The following is a 17597-nucleotide window of genomic DNA, read 5'->3' on the forward strand; positions in this document are numbered from 1 at the left end:
TCATTTTGTCTTTGGAAACTTGAGAGAGTGTGCATTTGTCACAGATGTTTTCCATGCTTGAATTGAAAACATTTAGCCAGTCTCTCTTTCAAAAACTTGATACTGCACACCGTGTTTCATGAATATCATGCAAAGCACATTGTGACTGGCTATCTACTAGGTAACAGATAAGAGGATAGCTCAGACGAAGCTCACTCTCTCCTCTACCATTACAGCGGTCTAGAAAGCCTGATAGAGGAGAAGAGGCATCACACACTCTGAGACAATGGACAAAATTAAAAAGGTCCTGTCCGAAGCCGTATTCACTCCTTCCTCTCTAATAAATGGACGAGGGGCCCTGCACATGACTCAGATAGTGCTGGGCATCTTGACCTTCATCCTGGCCGCAGTTCAGGGCGAGACTCAACACACCTACTGGAACTATGCCATGTTCACCTGGGCCTTCTGCTCCATCATGACCCTCATCATCACCGTCATTGAGATGTTCATGCTCCACCTCCTCCTCAAGATTTGTCTGGACTGGGACGACTTCACCACGGGAATGGCGATGTCCTCCGCTCTCATGACCGCGTCCGTCTTCGTCATGTATGCCAACTTCTACATCTGCAAAAAATGTTTGTACTCGATTGTGATCGCCTTCCTCGCCCTACTTTGTGGCGTGGCCTACATCTTAGAGGTAGTGAAAGACAAGTTCATGGATAAGAAGAAGGGGAGCTACCTGGCCGCCCTGCCTGGCTTCTGGAAAGTTCTGGAGGCTTTCGTGAGCTGCATAATTTTTATCTCCCTCACGGGTTATGACGGGAAACCGGCACTGATCATGTGCATTGTGGCCTATGTCATTCCCTTTCCCATCATCCCTATTATCATCATCACCAACATCTTCACAAAAATTAAGAACTGTTTGCCATTTAATATAGACAGGTTTGTGTTTATATTTCTGGTCATCTCTGTGGTCCTCTATACCTTTGCTGCCATCATCTGGCCCATCTATACATTCAGAGGAAACCCTCGTCCCAGTGACTGTCCTGGAAGCTTCTGTATCTGGGCCATTCAGTTCATGGTGGCATTCATGACATATGTCAATCTGATCCTCTTTATAGTGGACTTGGTGTTCACCCTGCTTGGGATGTGTGGCTTCAAACGCTCATAGTGGTAACGGATCTCTGTCTGTATCTGTTTTACTGTACTATGTAATCCATAGCTTTTCAGGAATGATTGGTTGTTGCATTGAATAGTCATTTAACAAGAGCTGCTTGTTTCCCTCATCTTTTTTGATTTTGAAACCCTGCAGTGACCTCTGAGGAATTTTTCATGATGTTACACGTTCACGATGAAATGATCCAAATAGAACGTTAAGGGTACAGCTACAATGTCAATCACATATGGATATTCCCATTTACATAAAAGTAGCCTACGTAACAGCATTACATGGCCAACATTCACAACTACTGTATATGATAAAGGATTTTGAAGTACCACAACCACATCTCTTTTCATTACGTTAAATGTGTTTGTGTGTGAGTTGCAGCTCTGGCCTACTGTCCTTTTACCACTTGAATTCTCGGGGGCACTTTATTTAGATTGACCACAGACTATCTGTATAGTCTCTATCTACTAAACCTAGCCCTTATCCTAACCTCAACCCTTAACCAGACCCCTAACCCTTGTACTCACCTAACCATAACCTTAGCAAGCAGTTGCTTATCAACAGATAGTTTGTTGATAATATGACCATCCTTAGAGTATCTACAGACTGACTATTCGGACTATCTAAATAAAGTGTGACCGTATTCCCATTGGTCTATAACAGTAATAGTGCAGAACAGCTTCTCCATAGTGTACTCTATATCTACTTCTCCAGGGATTTGAATAACGATATTAGTGTCAAATGTACGTTAACCATTAACAGCAGATAACCAGCCCACTTCTGTCTGTAATACTATAAGGGTTGCCTCCATCCGAGATTGTGAAACAGTTATGAAGGTGGAATAACTCAGCGTAACTCAAGGGGAGTGTTGTCACTCCAGAGTCTACAGCAAAAGTTGAGCTTGGAAAATCTTGGTTATCCTTAAAAAAGCCACACAGGTGGAATAGAATTTTGGAATTGAAGTTTGCTGTATTCAGGAGTCGGAGATGTGTAAACACTTCAAGAGCCTGCTCAACATCTTGAGGCTGCTGGAGATCATACTGTGTACGTTAGCCTTGGTCATCCCTATGTTTAGGGGTAGGATGGTGAACCCATACGGCATCTACTGCGAGTTCATCTGGGTCTTCTGTGTCATTATGGCTGTGGTCCTACTGGTGTCTGAGATCATGCTATTGCACATCCTCCTGCCCAACTGGGACGACCTGGTTTGCGGTCTGACCATGCTGTGCACGCTCATGGTCGCCGCCGCCACGCTCATTTTCGCCATCGTCTTTGGCTGCCTGTCGTGTATCAGCAGTGTCTTCTGCATCATCTTCTCATTGGCCGCTACCGTGGTCTTCCTGGTAGACAGTGTCAAGAGAAAAATGAAGTGTCCAAAGGGCTATCTATCAAACCTAAGGGGTATTCTGAGATTCACAGAGGCCGTCCTGGCTTGCATCATCCTCGCCGGCGCCACCAACTACTTCCTGGGTGTGGAAGGCGAATTCCGCCCACCAGCCATGTTGTGGTGCATTGTAGTCTATGTAGTCTGTCTCCCTGTGACCGTTCTCATCATACCCATCCATCTGTGCAGTCTACTTGAATGCCTCATCTCCTGTATTGGGATGGATCTGTTGGAGTTGGTGTTTAACATAGTGGCTGTGGTGTTGTACTTGTCTGCTGTCATCCTCTGGCCTGTCTTTGGTTACAAGCACTACCGTGAGTACAATCCACCAAACTGTGACTACTGTCGCCATAACGACCTGGATGTGGTAACTGTGGGGACCATTGCCAATCTCATCCTCTACGTCGTGGACTTGGTTTTCACCATCTTGGCTCGACTGAAATCCTAACATCTTGCTAAATTAAGAGGTAGGTCTACTTTTTTTAAAATTACATATTGTCTGTTTGATCTGTTTCCAGTAATCATCGACCTCAACCTCTTTTCCTGTAAAACATATCTTCCAGCTTCTAGAGGTGTACCTGGGTGGCATTGACATCCTGGCCGTGCTTCTGTACACCTCCGCTGCGACCTTGCCTTCAGCTTCCAGAACGGCTTTCCATCTGCCATAACTGCACATGGGACAATCTGATGGTTGTAGCGTATGTCAATCTTTTACGTTGTGGATTTGATTTATTCCCTGTGTTGATTGTTGTTCTTTTTCATAACATAATGGAACCTATGGCACTTTACTTGAAAGCCCAGATGTAGAGTACATCCTTGTCAATGAAACTCTTCATCCTCTTTATAGTGGACCTGGGGAGAATCTCAATTGCATACTCCTCGCGTCCTCTTGCCGAGGAGGAGGAGAGAGGACGCGAGGAGTATGCAATCAAGATCTTCGCCTGGTTTTTACCCTGCTCTGTATATTAGGCTTCAAACGCCCAGAGCTGACCTCTGGTGGGAGCTGATCTCTCTTCGGTCTGTCTGTCTAATCCTGTACGGATCTCGCATGAATTCTTCATTAAGATATGCATAGGTGAAAAAGATACCCATGTATAACTGTCACGAGGTGGAAAAGGTTAGTTTGGATCTGGGTTGATCAGGAAGAGTGAAGTAGAGGCAGGCAACAGTTTCAACAAATAACATATTTAATAGGGCATGGCTTTCTGATGGTTACACCACACAATGTTCTGTTCCATAGTTTTTGTTTAGCCAATGCAAATAGATTAAAAGTTCAAAATGACATACAAATACCAGAAAGAAACAAACCAAACCAAACAGAAACGGGCACTGGAAGTGGTGCAGCCCAGGAGGCAGGTGCCCAGTTGCTCCTTTTTTGGTACAGTTGCTTCATCTCAAAGAGTTGATCTCACCAAACGGATGCGCTCTCTCGCTCAGCCAACAAAGGGCTCCACCATGACTCCAGACTGCATGACTTCCTGTGGGCGGCCACCCCTTAAACAGGGGTTAAATAGAATTCAGAAGAACACTTACGTAATCCAACGTCCAATTAAATGTCTGGGAGAGTTAATGAGTCAATCAGTTTCACCTGTGACATACCATTTATACATGTTAGCCATTTCCATGGCAACAGGGCCTTCATACTGTAAGTAATTATATTTATATGGAATGCAACAGCATTACATGGCCAACCTATGCACAAGTACTGTATAATTTATTGGACTCACTCACGACTTCACCTGTTGGGATTAGTACTCTTCTGATTGTTGGAGATGCCACCAAGACAGAGGAACTCTAGTCCACCGGCTATGGGCTTGCACATTCAACAGTTCTGGACTGGTGTTCATGAGGTACTAACTAGAGAAAGTAGCACAATGTACAATGCCTTTCAGTCCAAGTTAATACTCTAAGACCCCTCTAAACTAAAACACGTACATTATTACTCTGTGCCCGAAAACTCAATCTACAAATGGAAAATGTATGGTACCCCCCACAACACAGGAGTGGCACCTGCTCTCGGGGAAGACTGCTGACCTTGAATGACCCTCTTATAGACTAATCCACCACATTGAAAAGTTCCTATTAAGATGGGTGGCCTACCTTGACACTTTATCAACCCCACCAGTCACCCTTGAAACCTGCTGTCCCTTGATCTGTTCACAACCCCCCGCATCAATCATATTTTATTATATCTGTATTATTGTGTGTTGTCTATGTGATTCACATGTTTTTTCATTTTCTTTGTCTGTAGGCTAGGGCTTGTACCCTTTTTCTTTTGTTATGTGTAGTGGCGTGTGTTATGTTATTCTTTGTTTATGGAAAAATAAAAATCTTATTTAAAACAATACAATTTTGAAGTGCCAAAACGTCACGTCTCTTCATACCCTTATGCTCTTAATGTGTGAATTGCAGTAGTGGCCCCCAGGGCCAATTGCAACTTAATTGGAAATTGGAAATGTAAAAACATTGTTTGTGTGAGGGCAACTTTTGTGCAGTTCTAGTGGCCAGACTGCCCGTAGAATCAAACTTTTTTAAATGTGAATCAAGTCTGATGATTCATGGTGAGGACTAGATATTATACAGTGACGAACCTAATTGATTTTTGGAACAAGTTAGGATAATCAACGTAACAGGTTAGGAGAAGTAGGTTAAGGTTAGGACAATGGTTAGGTTTAAGGTTAGTTAAAAGTCAAACATTTCCCCAAATGTCACTTTCATCCCATCTGTAACCATGTAGCCACAACTATGATTCACAGACAGCTTTCAGCAGAATTATAAATGTAAAAAAATGGATGCCCTTTGCAGTTTAGGAGAGAAGGGCTGCCCTAAGCAGTGCCAGTCAAACTGAAATACCTAATAAGTATTCTGTAGATGAGTACATCTCAGTGTGTTTGCTATAGGACAATATGGGGATATGATTCCCCTAAGTCGTGGATTTTGTTCCGGCCTCTTGGCTTGTAATTTCGATAGAGTACTCTGTCCCCTGGAAGGTCCTCCCTGGAAGACCTATTGTAAGTCCTCTTGCGGCTGGCTATCTGCTACTTCACTTGCACTCTTCTGTGCCACTTCGCAGGCAGTTTTCAGGCATTCATGGTGTGTCTGTACCCATTCATCCATCGATGAAACATCCAGATCATTAGGTCATTCCTCTAAGACAATGTGGAGTATTGCATCCCTCAGATACATTAAGTAGAAAGGAGGTAACCAGTTGCGGAGTGACGATGGCTATTGTAGGCCAATATCAGTTTCGGTAGGCATTAGGTCCAATGTCTCTTCTTCTCTGGTGACAGAGCTCTCAGCATGTCATGGAATGTGTGATTGAATTGCTCACAATTCACATTCCACTAAGGGTGGTATGTGGTTGTCACGCTCTTCGCTAAACCATAGACTTTTCAGAAATCTGAAATCACATTTGACTCTAAATGTCTCCCTTTCTCCCGAATGCAGCCTTGCACAACATCCAAAATATTGAATCCAATGTTTCACAATGGCATTGGCAGTAGTCGTTGCAGTTTGGTTTCATGTGGGCACCATGACTGTGAACTTTGTGAACATATCTATAAGAACTAAAGCATTCTCATGGCTACCTGTCTTCCCAAGTAGTGTGTGGTCCATTGCAACAGCCTAAATATATTACGCTATTGTTATCATATAGAAACATAACGTAATATTGTACATCATATTAGCATCAACATACATTATTGTTTCATTCAATTTCCCATAATTTCGAATTTAATTAAATTTTTGTTACATGTATTCTTTTGGTTCAACCTTAATATATAATGAGCATCATCAACAGGGGGAACATATTTGGTGTACGCTAATAAGCTGTAAAAATAATTTTTCAATTGATAAGACTTGTTCATAAAGGAAAGTTTGTTCATAAGAAGAGCCTGAAATCAAAGTCAATATTCAGACCACTAAGGGTCAAAAGTCTTATAAATTGAAAAATTATTTTACACCTAATATGTTCCCCCTGTTGATGATGTTCCCCCTGTTGATGACACGGTGACATTACCTGGTTTAAATTATGTTTCCAAAGACTATATCTCTTTCATCATCTCTCAATGCCTAGGTTTACCTCCACTGAATTCACATCCTATCTATTCTATCGCGCCCAGAAACCTGCTCCTTTTACTCTCTGTTCCAAACGTACTAGACGACCAGTTCTGATAGCCTTTAGCCATACCCTTATCCTACTCCTCCTCTGTTCCTCTGGTGATGTAGAGGTTAATCCAGGCCCTGCAGTGCCTAGTTCCACTCCTATTCCCCCGGTGCTCTCATTTGTTGACTTCTATAACCGTAAAAGCCTTGGTTTCATGCATGTTAACATTAGAAGCCTCCTCCCTTGTTTTATTCACTGCTTTAGCACACTCTGCCATCCCGGATGTCCTAGCCATGTCTGAATCCTGGCTTAGGAAGACCACCAAAACCCCTAAAATTTCCATCTCTAACTATAACATTTTCCGACAAGATGTAACTGCCAAAGGGGGCGGTGTTGCAATCTACTGCAGAGATAGCCTGCAGAGTTCTGTCTTACTATCCAGGTCTGTACCCAAACAATTCGAAATTCTACTTTTAAATATCCACCTTTCCAGAAAAAAGTCTCTCACCGTTGCCGCTTGCTATAGACCACCCTCTGCCCCCAGCTGTGCCCTGGACACCATATGTGAATTGATTGCCCCCCATCTATCTTCAGAGCTCATGCTGCTAGGTGACCCAAATTGGGATGCTCAACACCCCGGCCATCCTACAATCTAAGTTTGATACCCTCAATCTTACACAAATTATAAATGAACCCACCAGGTAAAACCCCACATCCTTAAACACGGGCACCCTCATAGACATCATTCTAACCAACTTGCCCTCCAAATACACCTCTGCTGTTTTCAACCAAGATCTCAGCGATCACTGCCTCAATGCTTGCATCTGTAATGGGTCTTCGGTCAAACAACCACCCCTCATCACTGTCAAACGCATCCCTGAAACACTTCAGCGAGCAGGCCTTTCTAATCGACCTGGCCCGAGTATCCTGGAAGGATATTGACCTCATCCCGTCAGTAAAGGATGCCTGGTTATTCTTTAAAAGTGCGTTCCTCACCATCTTAAATGTAACTTTAAAAAAATGTTGAACCAGGAACAGATATAGCCCTTGGTTCTCTCCAGACCTGACTGCCCTTGACCAGCACAAAAACATTCTGTGGCACTCTGCATTAGCATCGAATAGCCCCCGTGATATGCAACTTTTCAGGGAAGTTAGGAACCAATATACACAGGCAGTTAGGAAAGCTAAGGCTAGCTTTTTCAAGCAGAAATTTGCATCCTGTAGCACAAACTCATAAAAGTTCTGGGTACCCCTACCCCGGTCAACAGCCCTGCGCCCCCCACAGCAACTCACCCAAGCCTCCCCCATTTCTCCTTCACCCAAATCCAGATAGCTGATGTTCTGAAAGAGCTGCTAAATCTGGACCCCTACAAATCAGCTGGGCTAGACCATCCGGACCCTCTCTTTCTAAAATGATCCGCGCAAAATTGTTGCAGCCCCTATTACTAGTCTGTTCAAGTTCTCTTTCGTATCGTCTGAGATTCCCAAAGATTGGAAAGCTGCCGCGGTCATCACCCTCTTCAAAGGGGGAGACACTCTAGACCCAAAATGCTACAGACCTATATCTATCCTACCCTGCCTTTCTAAGGTATTCGAAAGCTAAGTTAACAAACAGATTACTGATAATTTCGAATCCCACCGTACCTTCTCCGCTATGCAATCTGGTTTCCGAGCTGGCCATGGGTGCACCTCAGCCACGCTCAAGGTCCTAAACAATATCATAACCGCCATCGATAAGAGACAATACTGTGCAGCTGTATTCATCAACCTGGCCAAGGCTTTCGACTCTGTCAATCACCACATTCTTATTGGCAGACTCAACAGCCTTGGTTTCTCAAACAATTGCCTCTCCTGGTTCACCAACTACTTCTCAGACAGAGTTTAGTGTGTCAAATCGGAGGGCCTGTTGTCCGGACCTCTGGGAGTCTTTATGGGGGTGCCACAGGCTTCAATTCTGGGGCCGATTCTCTTTTCTGTACACATCAATGATGTCGCTCTTGCTGCTGGTGATTCTCTGATCCACCTCTATGCAGACGACACCATTCTGTAACTGTCTATGTCCTTGATTACTACAAATGTTCTCTCGACCTGTCCTCATACGTTGTAAACTTTCATTCATAGGTTAGGTTGTAGCAACCTCATGATGATTACTGGGAAAATGTTTGTATCATGTAGTAGCCTAAACCTATCGATATTACATTGAGCTGGGTGAATGGAATATGAATGACAGTCATCCAATATGTTGCAATAGGAATAAGGCCATGCTCATTACAAAAAACAGTTGTCCTCCCTAATCTTAAATGGCACCGACCACCACTGGTGCACGCTCATGGTCGCAGCCGCCACAGTCTTCTTCACCATCAAATTTGCTTGCCTGTCTTGCATCAGCAATATGTTCTGCATCATCTTCTCAGGAAAATTAACTGTCTGGAGATTCATCTGTTCATTCTCATGGGGGGTCCTCCGCTTCAAAGAGGCCATCTTCGCTTGCATCATCCTGACCGACGCCACCAACTACTTCCTGGGTATGCGGTGGGTCTTCCGCCCGCCTGCCATGATGTGGTGGTCTATGTAGTTTGCTTCCCTGGCACTGTGCTCATCCATCTGATCAAGCTACTTGAATGCTTCATCTCCTATATTGGAATGGAGCTGTTTGAGTTGGCTTTCAACATAGTGGCTGTGGTGTTGTACTTGTCTTCTGCCATCCTCTGGCCCGTCTTCGGTTACAGGCACTAGCCTAACTATAATCTGCCTAACTGTGACTATTGTCACCATGACGACATGGTTACTGTGAGGACCATTGCCAATCTCAACATCTACATTGTGGACTTGGTCTTTCAGTGTTTTGGCTCGTTGAATCCTAATATCTGAAGTCTTACTAAGTTAACACTAACAGAGGAAGCATTTTATTTGCTTAACATTTTTTTAATAACTGATCTTGATTTGACACCTTTTGTGTTCATTTTAAATGAGTGACACCAATGCGATCAATATAAGAACAATATGGCTCTCCATATCAGGATGTGAAACCAAGAACCAACACAATAGTGATGAGCATGTTTTGTTTAAAAAAAAACATAACTTTAATGGTAAAAGGCAATACTACTTCTTCACAAGAAGTATATTTCAAGAACATCAGACATCAGAACAGAAATGTTCAAAAAGATGGAAAGAGCGTATGTATACATTTGATTAAACACTACTAACAAATACCTTCAAAGAAATCAACATAATGCAAGAATATATGGCTTTGGCTTTTTTCTGTCTTCAAATGTAAAATCCACAAAGGTACACTTGAAGTCATTGAGGTGTTCAAGGATGAAAGAAATGTAGATTTGCGTAATTATTTCAGCAGTCTAACAGCTGATGGTATTTAAAATCAATAATGAACTAAGTAAATCGAAAACCTGTGTGCTGCTGTCCTCTTTTGCAATTAAACATGTTCCAGTGTACCAGCAACTTGGCTTCACTAATTATTGCGTGTTGGTTCTGCTTTTTGATTAAAAAAAAAAATGATCACAGTGACTGCAATTAGAAAAGCAACCTCTGATATCTCCTGTAAGCAGTTTGTTGAACCACAGTAAGTGTAGCAACATGCAAACTCATTTCGTAGATGTACACAACTGTCACTTCCTTGTACATTGGCTCAGAAACACATGGCTCGCATAGAAAATGAGTGCAAATGCTACTGTCCAAAATCTATGCAAACAATCTATTGCCTGCCAACAAGACAAAGGTTTCGTATGAGTAAATTCAAATGGTGAGAGATAAACGTTCACTGTAATTCCACTTACCATGGATGAGCAATTAGATAGTCGATGCAAATGCTTTAACGTACCTCCGCTCTTGACTGAACTACTGTTAGTATTGCACCTCTTTTTCTCACTTGGAGTCGATAAAAATTATATCCGTGTCTTCTCCCTACACCTAAAATGTTCTTTGTGTCTTGAATATCAATGTCCCGTTAGTGTTCGACTTCAATTCAATTCTCAATCGTCCTCTGGTTCTTCAAACTCCACTGCTTCCAGTAGGCCCTGGAAGCAGAAGTAATGGGAGTTGCAATATACAGGTGGTTTGTTAGGAGTGGCCTGGACCTGCTCTGGTTTCTGGGAGGCAAAGGGGTTGACTCCACTGCCTTTTAAATCCATCTCCAACTCTGAGAGGATCTGCAAGGAGTAGGTCATCTCTGTCTTCCTGTGGGGATCAGGCAGGATCAACAATTACACACTCAATTCTTTGTAGTAGACAACAGTGAGCTCCAGCCACCCAAGTCATAGATTGTTCTCTCTGCTACCGCACAGCTAGCAGTACCGAGGTACCAAGTCTGGAATCAACAGGACCCAGAACAGCATCTACCCGCAAGGCATAAGACTGCTAAATAATTAGTCCGGTAGCTATTCAACTAACGTAGCAGTCTTATGGCTTGGGGGTAGAAGCTGTTCTGGGTCCTGTTGATTCCAGACTTGGTGCAGCTTATGCGATGAGTCAATAGTTAGTGCAAAAAGAGTCAATGCAGATAGTTAAATAATTAAACAAATAGCTACCATACTATCTGCATTGACTCTTGACTCATCACATACGCTGCAGCTACTGTTTTATCTGTCACTTTATTCCTAGTTATATGTGCATATCTACGTCAATTACCTTGTCGCCCTGCACATTGACTCGGTACTGGTACCCCTTGTTTTTAGCCAAGTTACTCATTGTGTATTTATTATAAATTATTTTACTTCAATGTTATTTCTCTGTATTCTTTCTCTGCATTGTTGGTAAGGGCCCGTAAGTAAGTATTTCACTGTTAGTCTAGTTGTTTACAAAGCATGTGACGAATAAAATGTGATTTGATTTTGTAAATATGGAGGATTCTGTTATGCTATGGAGGGTATTAAGATCAGGGTTATGTGGGGCTTACTCTAGTGCAGTAAATAGGGAGGGGATCTCGTAGTCCCTGAGGAGCAGCAGTGTTGGTAGCCAGCCCTGATCGAGGCCTTGACTGGCATCAAACCCTGTAGGAGACAGAGGAAGTCAAACAGAGCTTAGCTCAGACAAGAACAACTCAAACCAGCAAAGCTTTAACCTCAAAACCAACAAGTTTATAACCAGGCAACATCCTAATCTGTTTCTTTCCCATTTGTTTTATCATGAGATAACTGGAGTTTTAGGAAACACAAACTTTGTCAATTCTATTTCTTTGAAAAGCTGGAAATTGCACAATGGCAGAGCTTCTCACCTGGGTGAAATCCAACCACCAGATCTGGCTTAGCTGCTTTCTCGGTCTCCACAAGCTCCTCAAAGAACTGGTGGTAGAGGCCCTTGTAGGCACTGATATAGGTCTTCGTCTTGGGACCAGAGTTAGTCAGTGGGGGCCTCATGATTGGCCCGTCCACAACCTCTGGCCCCACCATCACCACCTCCAGACCCTTGTGTCCAGGGAACATTCGGTCCAGTTCATCATAGTCCGTCAGTCGGGCTCCCAGGGTCTCATTGTCAGAAACCCCTATCAAGTGGATGGTGAGGGGTTTGGAATACGGGTTTAAGCCAAACAGTCTAAACCCTAGGGCAATAGTCATTGGTCGGGAGAGGAACTCACTCGATACCCGCCAAATTGACTTTCTCAGGTCATCGTCCTCTGGCTTGGGCCTGCTGGCGTTGGTCCAAAGGTCTGTCATATTAGTGCCCGACAAGATGGCGTCCACACGGGGGGTGAGGTCCCCTTGCATGGCAAGCCAGTCATCCCAGCCCTTCACCTCCCCTTGAGGCCGAGTCCACTTCCCTGTGGAGAATGGGAGGTCTCCTGATTGGATAAGAGGAATGGGGAGTATGAAAAATCAGTCTGGGATATCCTGAAGTTGGTGCTATCCTCCTGGTGTTGTCTCTTTTTATTTATTTGAATACACTGTTCAGAGAATAACTGTCAAAAAAACTTAAAGGAAATGGTCCTAGAATCAAACCATGCGGAACACCTTTTTAATTCATTTTTCATGACAAATAACAGAGGACGATGGCGCTTCCTATTGTCGAGGTCAGGACCCTCAGTGCACGTTGTTAACCTCTCTTGGGTAGGGGGCAGTATTTTGACGTCCGGATGAAAAGCAGGCCCAGAAGCTAGGATATGCATATAATTGGTAGATTTGGATAGAAAACACTCTGAAGTTTCTAAAACTGTTAAAATTATGTCTGTGAGTATAACAGAACTGATATGGCAGGCGAAACCCAGAGGACAAACCACCCCCCCCCAAAAAAGAATTCAGCCTACCTCTATTTTCAATGTCTATCACTTTTACTATAAGGCCAAGTCCTCCCAGATTGCAGTTTTCTAGGGCTTCCACTAGATGTCAGCAGTCTTTAGAAAGAGTTTCAAGCTGTTTTTTGGAGAAATGAGCCAGAAATTGTAGTTTATTCTAGGTGGCTCCCATTTTGGCTGTAGTGTTTCCAAGCTCGTGGAAGAGAGGGCGTTCTTTGGTATTTTTCTCCGGTAAAGACAATAACATTTCTCAGTCTTAAATTTGATTGTTTATTTATGTATTAGGGTACCTAAGGTTTGATTATAAACGTTGTTTGTCTTGTTTGGAAAAGTTTATTAGTAACGTTTACGATTCATTTTGTATGCATTTTGATGGAGGGAAACTGGGTGGACTGACGCGCGCCAGCTAAACTGAGTGTTTATGGATATAAAGAAAAATATTATCGAACAAAAGGACCATTTGTGATGTATCTGGGACCTTTTCAAGTGCCAACAGAAGAAGATCATCAAAGGTAAGGCATTTTTTATATTGCTATTTGACTTTCAACCAGGCACCTGCCTGGTTGAAATATGTTTTTCATGTGTTTGTATGCAGGGCGCTGTCCTCAGATAATCGCATGGTGTGCTTTTGTCGTAAAGCCTTTTTGAAATCTGACACAGCAGCTGCATTAACAAGAAGTTAAGCTTTATTTTGATGTATTACACTTGTGATTTTATGAAAGGTAAATATTTATAATACTGTAGTTTGAATTTCTCGCTCTGCAATTTCACCGGATGTTGGCCAGGTGGGACACTACAGTCCCACCTGCCCATAAGAAGTGAATCTAGACCACGACAATCATGCAGCAATTGGCCCAATGCCATGGCTCATTCCTCTTTTATCTGCCTTCTCTTACCTTTGAACACGAGCCATTCCACCAGTCGGTCAATGGCTACTAGACGCAACTCCGAGCAGACCTTCTTGTGCTGAGGCCAATCAGCCTTCTGACACTCTTTACTGCAGTAGTAGACATTCAGACACCTGTGATAGTCAGGAGGAGGATGAGGGAGAGGAAGGTAAGAACCTGTGAGGACAGTGCACCTACTTCCAACCAGATAACTCCTTTGGATCATGTAACCAGTACAATACATAATGGAGTGCAAGTTTCATGTGCAAGTACATTTTCCATTCTGTCTGTCTCATAATTACCTCACACAGCGTTTGAGCGTTTGTGCATCTGCAACCTGACCAGGCTGCTTTCTGCAACTGGCACAGAATTTGAATGATTCCTCCATCTTCTGAAACATCTCTTTCTGAGACTTGAAGGCCAAGGCTTTGGCCTTACCCCCTGGTGCTGGGGCACTAAAGAGTGGGCGATGGAGACAATAATTATTTTTAATTTAAAAACATCATCCTCTTCAATAATGCTGTTGTACCACATTCTGCAATGCCATTGCCAATAAATCTTTTTTGAATTCAAACTTGACAGGGACAATAAAAAGTAGGCCTTCATGTCTAACACACTTCAACGGAAAGATAGTTTTACAATGAGAACCACAGAAATGCTTGCAATAGAAACAGAACACCCTATACTCAATGAGGGGATTTCTATAATAAGGTGAGTGTGTGGGTGGCCGTTGGGGTTGGTCATGGAGGGGTTAAAAAGGAATCCCACATCACACAAACATTTATGTTGATACATGAAAGGCAAATGTATTAGCCAGGGATCAGACCCCGAACTCACATCAAATCGGGCCAAATCATGACCTGTCTTGCAGCTATTTTTTCCGTTGGTGTGCTACCCAATCATAAGGACCACTACTGACCAATGTGAAGCACATGTCCATTATTTTTAGATTGGAGTATTTGGCCTGCCATATATGGAGAGGGTTGAGGGAGAGGGCAGGGTGGAGTGGGGGGAGGGGTTCGAGAACATGGCACATGAAACACACATTGCAATATTATTTCAATAAAGGCTTGAATTATCAGTATAAAAAAAAGGTTGTGTTAGATATGTTGTGTTGTTGGACCCAGATCCAGATAGTAATGTTTTTAAAGCCCGCACAGAATAGAATGACAAATTACTCTAGTAGAGGGAATACTACCTATAAATTGAACATCATATTGACTGTGACAGAGTTATGAGACACATAAAACCTCCCATGGCCTTGACCACATCTGAATGTAGGCCTATGATCCTATTCTCTTCCCTCAGTAAACTCCTCAGTGGATATTTGATTGCCATAGCATGCCCAGTCCCGCAATAGACATAGTAAAACACATGGGGACATTCAGTGTCGTCTACATTGTGGCATAACACAAACACAAGGCAGAGGAGAAATCATTCACACGTTCGCCTACCTGGTAATTGTCAATCAATAAAGCCGCTTGCTCACCTCTTGTTATCTGTCATTGGAACTCTTGAAGTAACTCACGTTGCTGAACGAGTCTTCTCGCGGAGCTTGCTTGACTAGCAGCAGGGGCTGCGCCAGCCACTTATACCACCTGTGCTCCCCCTTCCAGAACTGTCTGAAATCTCTAGAGCCTTCCCGTCTCTTCAGGTGGTCTCACTTCTTTCATATAAACTTTCTCGAAACTCATTCCACTGGTAGACCAATATATATATATATATATATATATATATATATATATATATATATATATATATATATATATATATATATATATATATATATATACATACATATATATACATATATACATATATATATACATATATATATATATATACATATATATACATATATATACATATATATATATATATGTATATATATGTATATATATGTATATATGTATATATATGTATATATATATGTATATATGTATATATATGTATATATATATATATATATATATATACATATATATACATATATATACATATATATACATATATATACATATATATACATATATATACATATATACATATATATATACATATATATATATACATATATATATATATATACATATATATATATATATATACATATATATACATATATATACATATATATACATATATATATATACATATATATATATACATATATATATATATATACATATATATATATACATATATATATATATATATATATATATTGGTATGTATATATATATATATATGTATATATGTATATATATATATATATATATATATATGTATATATGTATATATATATATATATATGTATATATATATATGTATATGTATATGTATATATATATATATATATGTATATGTATATATATATAGTTTTTACTAGTTGTAATAAATAGAACATATTGGAGGGTATTCCTACCTGCCTATAGTAGGCTACGCTAAAGACGGTATATATATATGCCTAAATAAATACACTGAACAAAAATAAAGATTCAACATGTTAGGTGTCCCATGATTTATGAGCTGAAATAAAAGTTCCCTGAAATGTTCCATACGTACAAAAAGCATATTTCTCTCAAATGTTGTGCACAAATTTGTTTACATTCCTGTTAGTGAGCATTTCTCATTTGCCAAGATAATCCATCCACCTACCTGACTGGTGTGGCATATCAAGAAGCTGATTAAACTGCATTATCATTAGACAGGTGCACTTCGTGCTGGGGAAAATAAAAGACCACTCTAAAATGTGCAGTTTTGTCCCACGTCGCAAGTTGCGGGAGCGTGCAATTGGCATGCTGACTGCAAGAATTTCCACCAGAACTGTTCCCAGACAATTGAATGTTCATTTCTCTACCATAAGCCACCTCCAACCTCATTTTAAAGAATTTGGCAGTACGTCCAACCGGCCTCACAACCGCAGACCACGTGTATGGCGTCGTGTGGACGAGCGGTTTGCTGATGTTAACGTTGTGAACATTGTGACCCATGATGGCGGTGGTGTTATGTTATGGGCAGGCATAAACTACGGACAACAAACCCAATTGGATTTTATCGATGGCAATTTGAATGCACAAAAATACAGTGACGAGATCCTAAGGCCCATTTTGATGCCCATTTTTGTTAAGGTATCTGTGACCAACAGATTCATATATGTATTCCCAGTTATGTGAAATCTATAGATTAGGGCCTAATGAATTCACTTAAATTGACTGATTTCCTCATACGAACTGTAACTCAGTAAAATCAATGACATTGTTGCATGTTGTATTTAGATTGTTGTTCAGTATACCTAGGCCTAAGTACCTGAATGTGTATGCTTATATATCAGCATTCTAAAATTGCACTTTTATCACAGATAGGGCATTTTATTGTATTCAGGAGTGCATTTACGATTTTAATCCACTAGATGGGGATCTATTCAAGACTGGCGCACAAGCACCTATTGATGTGGATTGGATTGAGTCAATGGGATGGAATGGATTGCACTCAGTTTCGACACCGAAGGATTCATAATTCAACTTCAAATATTGATGGACAATTTTCACACTTCTGGAACGTCCACTTATTTGTGTAAGAGGGGACTTACATTTCCCTCACTAACTTTAAACATCAGCTATCTGAGCAGCTAACCGATCGCTGCAGCTGTACATAGTCCATCTGTAAATAGCCCACCCAATCTACCTACCTCATCCCCATATTGTTTTTATTTACTTTGCTGCTCTTTTGCACACCAGTATCACTACTTACACACAGTCATCCATCACACCAGTATCACTACTTACACACCATCGTCTGCGCATCATCATCTGCTCATATATCACTCC

At 41.5% G+C, this 17597-nt stretch overlaps 3 protein-coding genes and 1 pseudogene across 4 annotated transcripts; 3 read left to right on the forward strand and 1 right to left on the reverse strand.

Moving 5' to 3' along the window:
• The first annotated feature begins 228 nt into the window (after nt 1-228).
• On the forward strand, nt 229-1477 carry LOC110492885 (myeloid-associated differentiation marker-like protein 2). Its single transcript, XM_021567357.3, has one exon. It carries the CDS (start codon nt 266-268, stop codon nt 1148-1150), a length of 885 nt encoding a protein of 294 aa, XP_021423032.2. The 5' UTR covers nt 229-265; the 3' UTR covers nt 1151-1477.
• A 515-nt stretch (nt 1478-1992) lies between these two features.
• Nucleotides 1993-3303, forward strand: LOC110492851 (myeloid-associated differentiation marker-like protein 2). The gene has a single exon (XM_021567326.3). The coding sequence runs from the start codon at nt 2134-2136 to the stop codon at nt 2977-2979; it is 846 nt and encodes a 281-aa protein (XP_021423001.1). The 5' UTR covers nt 1993-2133; the 3' UTR covers nt 2980-3303.
• A 5662-nt stretch (nt 3304-8965) lies between these two features.
• LOC149976567 (myeloid-associated differentiation marker-like protein 2) lies at nt 8966-9507 on the forward strand (annotated as a pseudogene).
• A 188-nt stretch (nt 9508-9695) lies between these two features.
• On the reverse strand, nt 9696-15459 carry mss51 (MSS51 mitochondrial translational activator). Of its 2 annotated transcripts, none has more exons than XM_021565205.3 (6): nt 15257-15459; nt 14070-14222; nt 13777-13901; nt 11867-12430; nt 11549-11642; nt 9696-10830 (listed from the first exon to the last, which is right to left on the reverse strand). In XM_021565205.3, exons 1-6 carry the CDS (start codon nt 15271-15273, stop codon nt 10626-10628), a joined length of 1158 nt encoding a protein of 385 aa, XP_021420880.3. In that variant the 5' UTR covers nt 15274-15459; the 3' UTR covers nt 9696-10625. The 2 variants fall into 2 exon arrangements, with proteins under 2 accessions (XP_021420880.3, XP_021420881.3); XM_021565206.3 differs by having other exon boundaries at nt 15222-15387.
• Nucleotides 15460-17597: the final 2138 nt, after the last annotated feature.

This window comes from Oncorhynchus mykiss, chromosome 16 (assembly GCF_057628025.1).
Source record: "Oncorhynchus mykiss isolate SJ-2025 chromosome 16, ASM5762802v1, whole genome shotgun sequence".
Lineage (NCBI taxonomy): Eukaryota > Metazoa > Chordata > Actinopteri > Salmoniformes > Salmonidae > Oncorhynchus > Oncorhynchus mykiss.

Bases quoted from the DNA above. Each gene is read 5' to 3' on its own strand.
- LOC110492851 (XM_021567326.3), top strand. From the start codon at position 2,134: ATGTGTAAACACTTCAAGAGCCTGCTCAACATCTTGAGGCTGCTGGAG.
- LOC110492885 (XM_021567357.3), top strand. From the start codon at position 266: ATGGACAAAATTAAAAAGGTCCTGTCCGAAGCCGTATTCACTCCTTCC.
- mss51 (XM_021565205.3), bottom strand. The intron at 12,431-13,776 runs GTAAGAGAAGGC...TTATCCAATCAG, and splicing joins GGAATGGCTCGTGTTCAAAG to GAGACCTCCCATTCTCCACA. The intron at 11,643-11,866 runs GTGAGAAGCTCT...TGTCTCCTACAG, and splicing joins GGTGGTTGGATTTCACCCAG to GGTTTGATGCCAGTCAAGGC.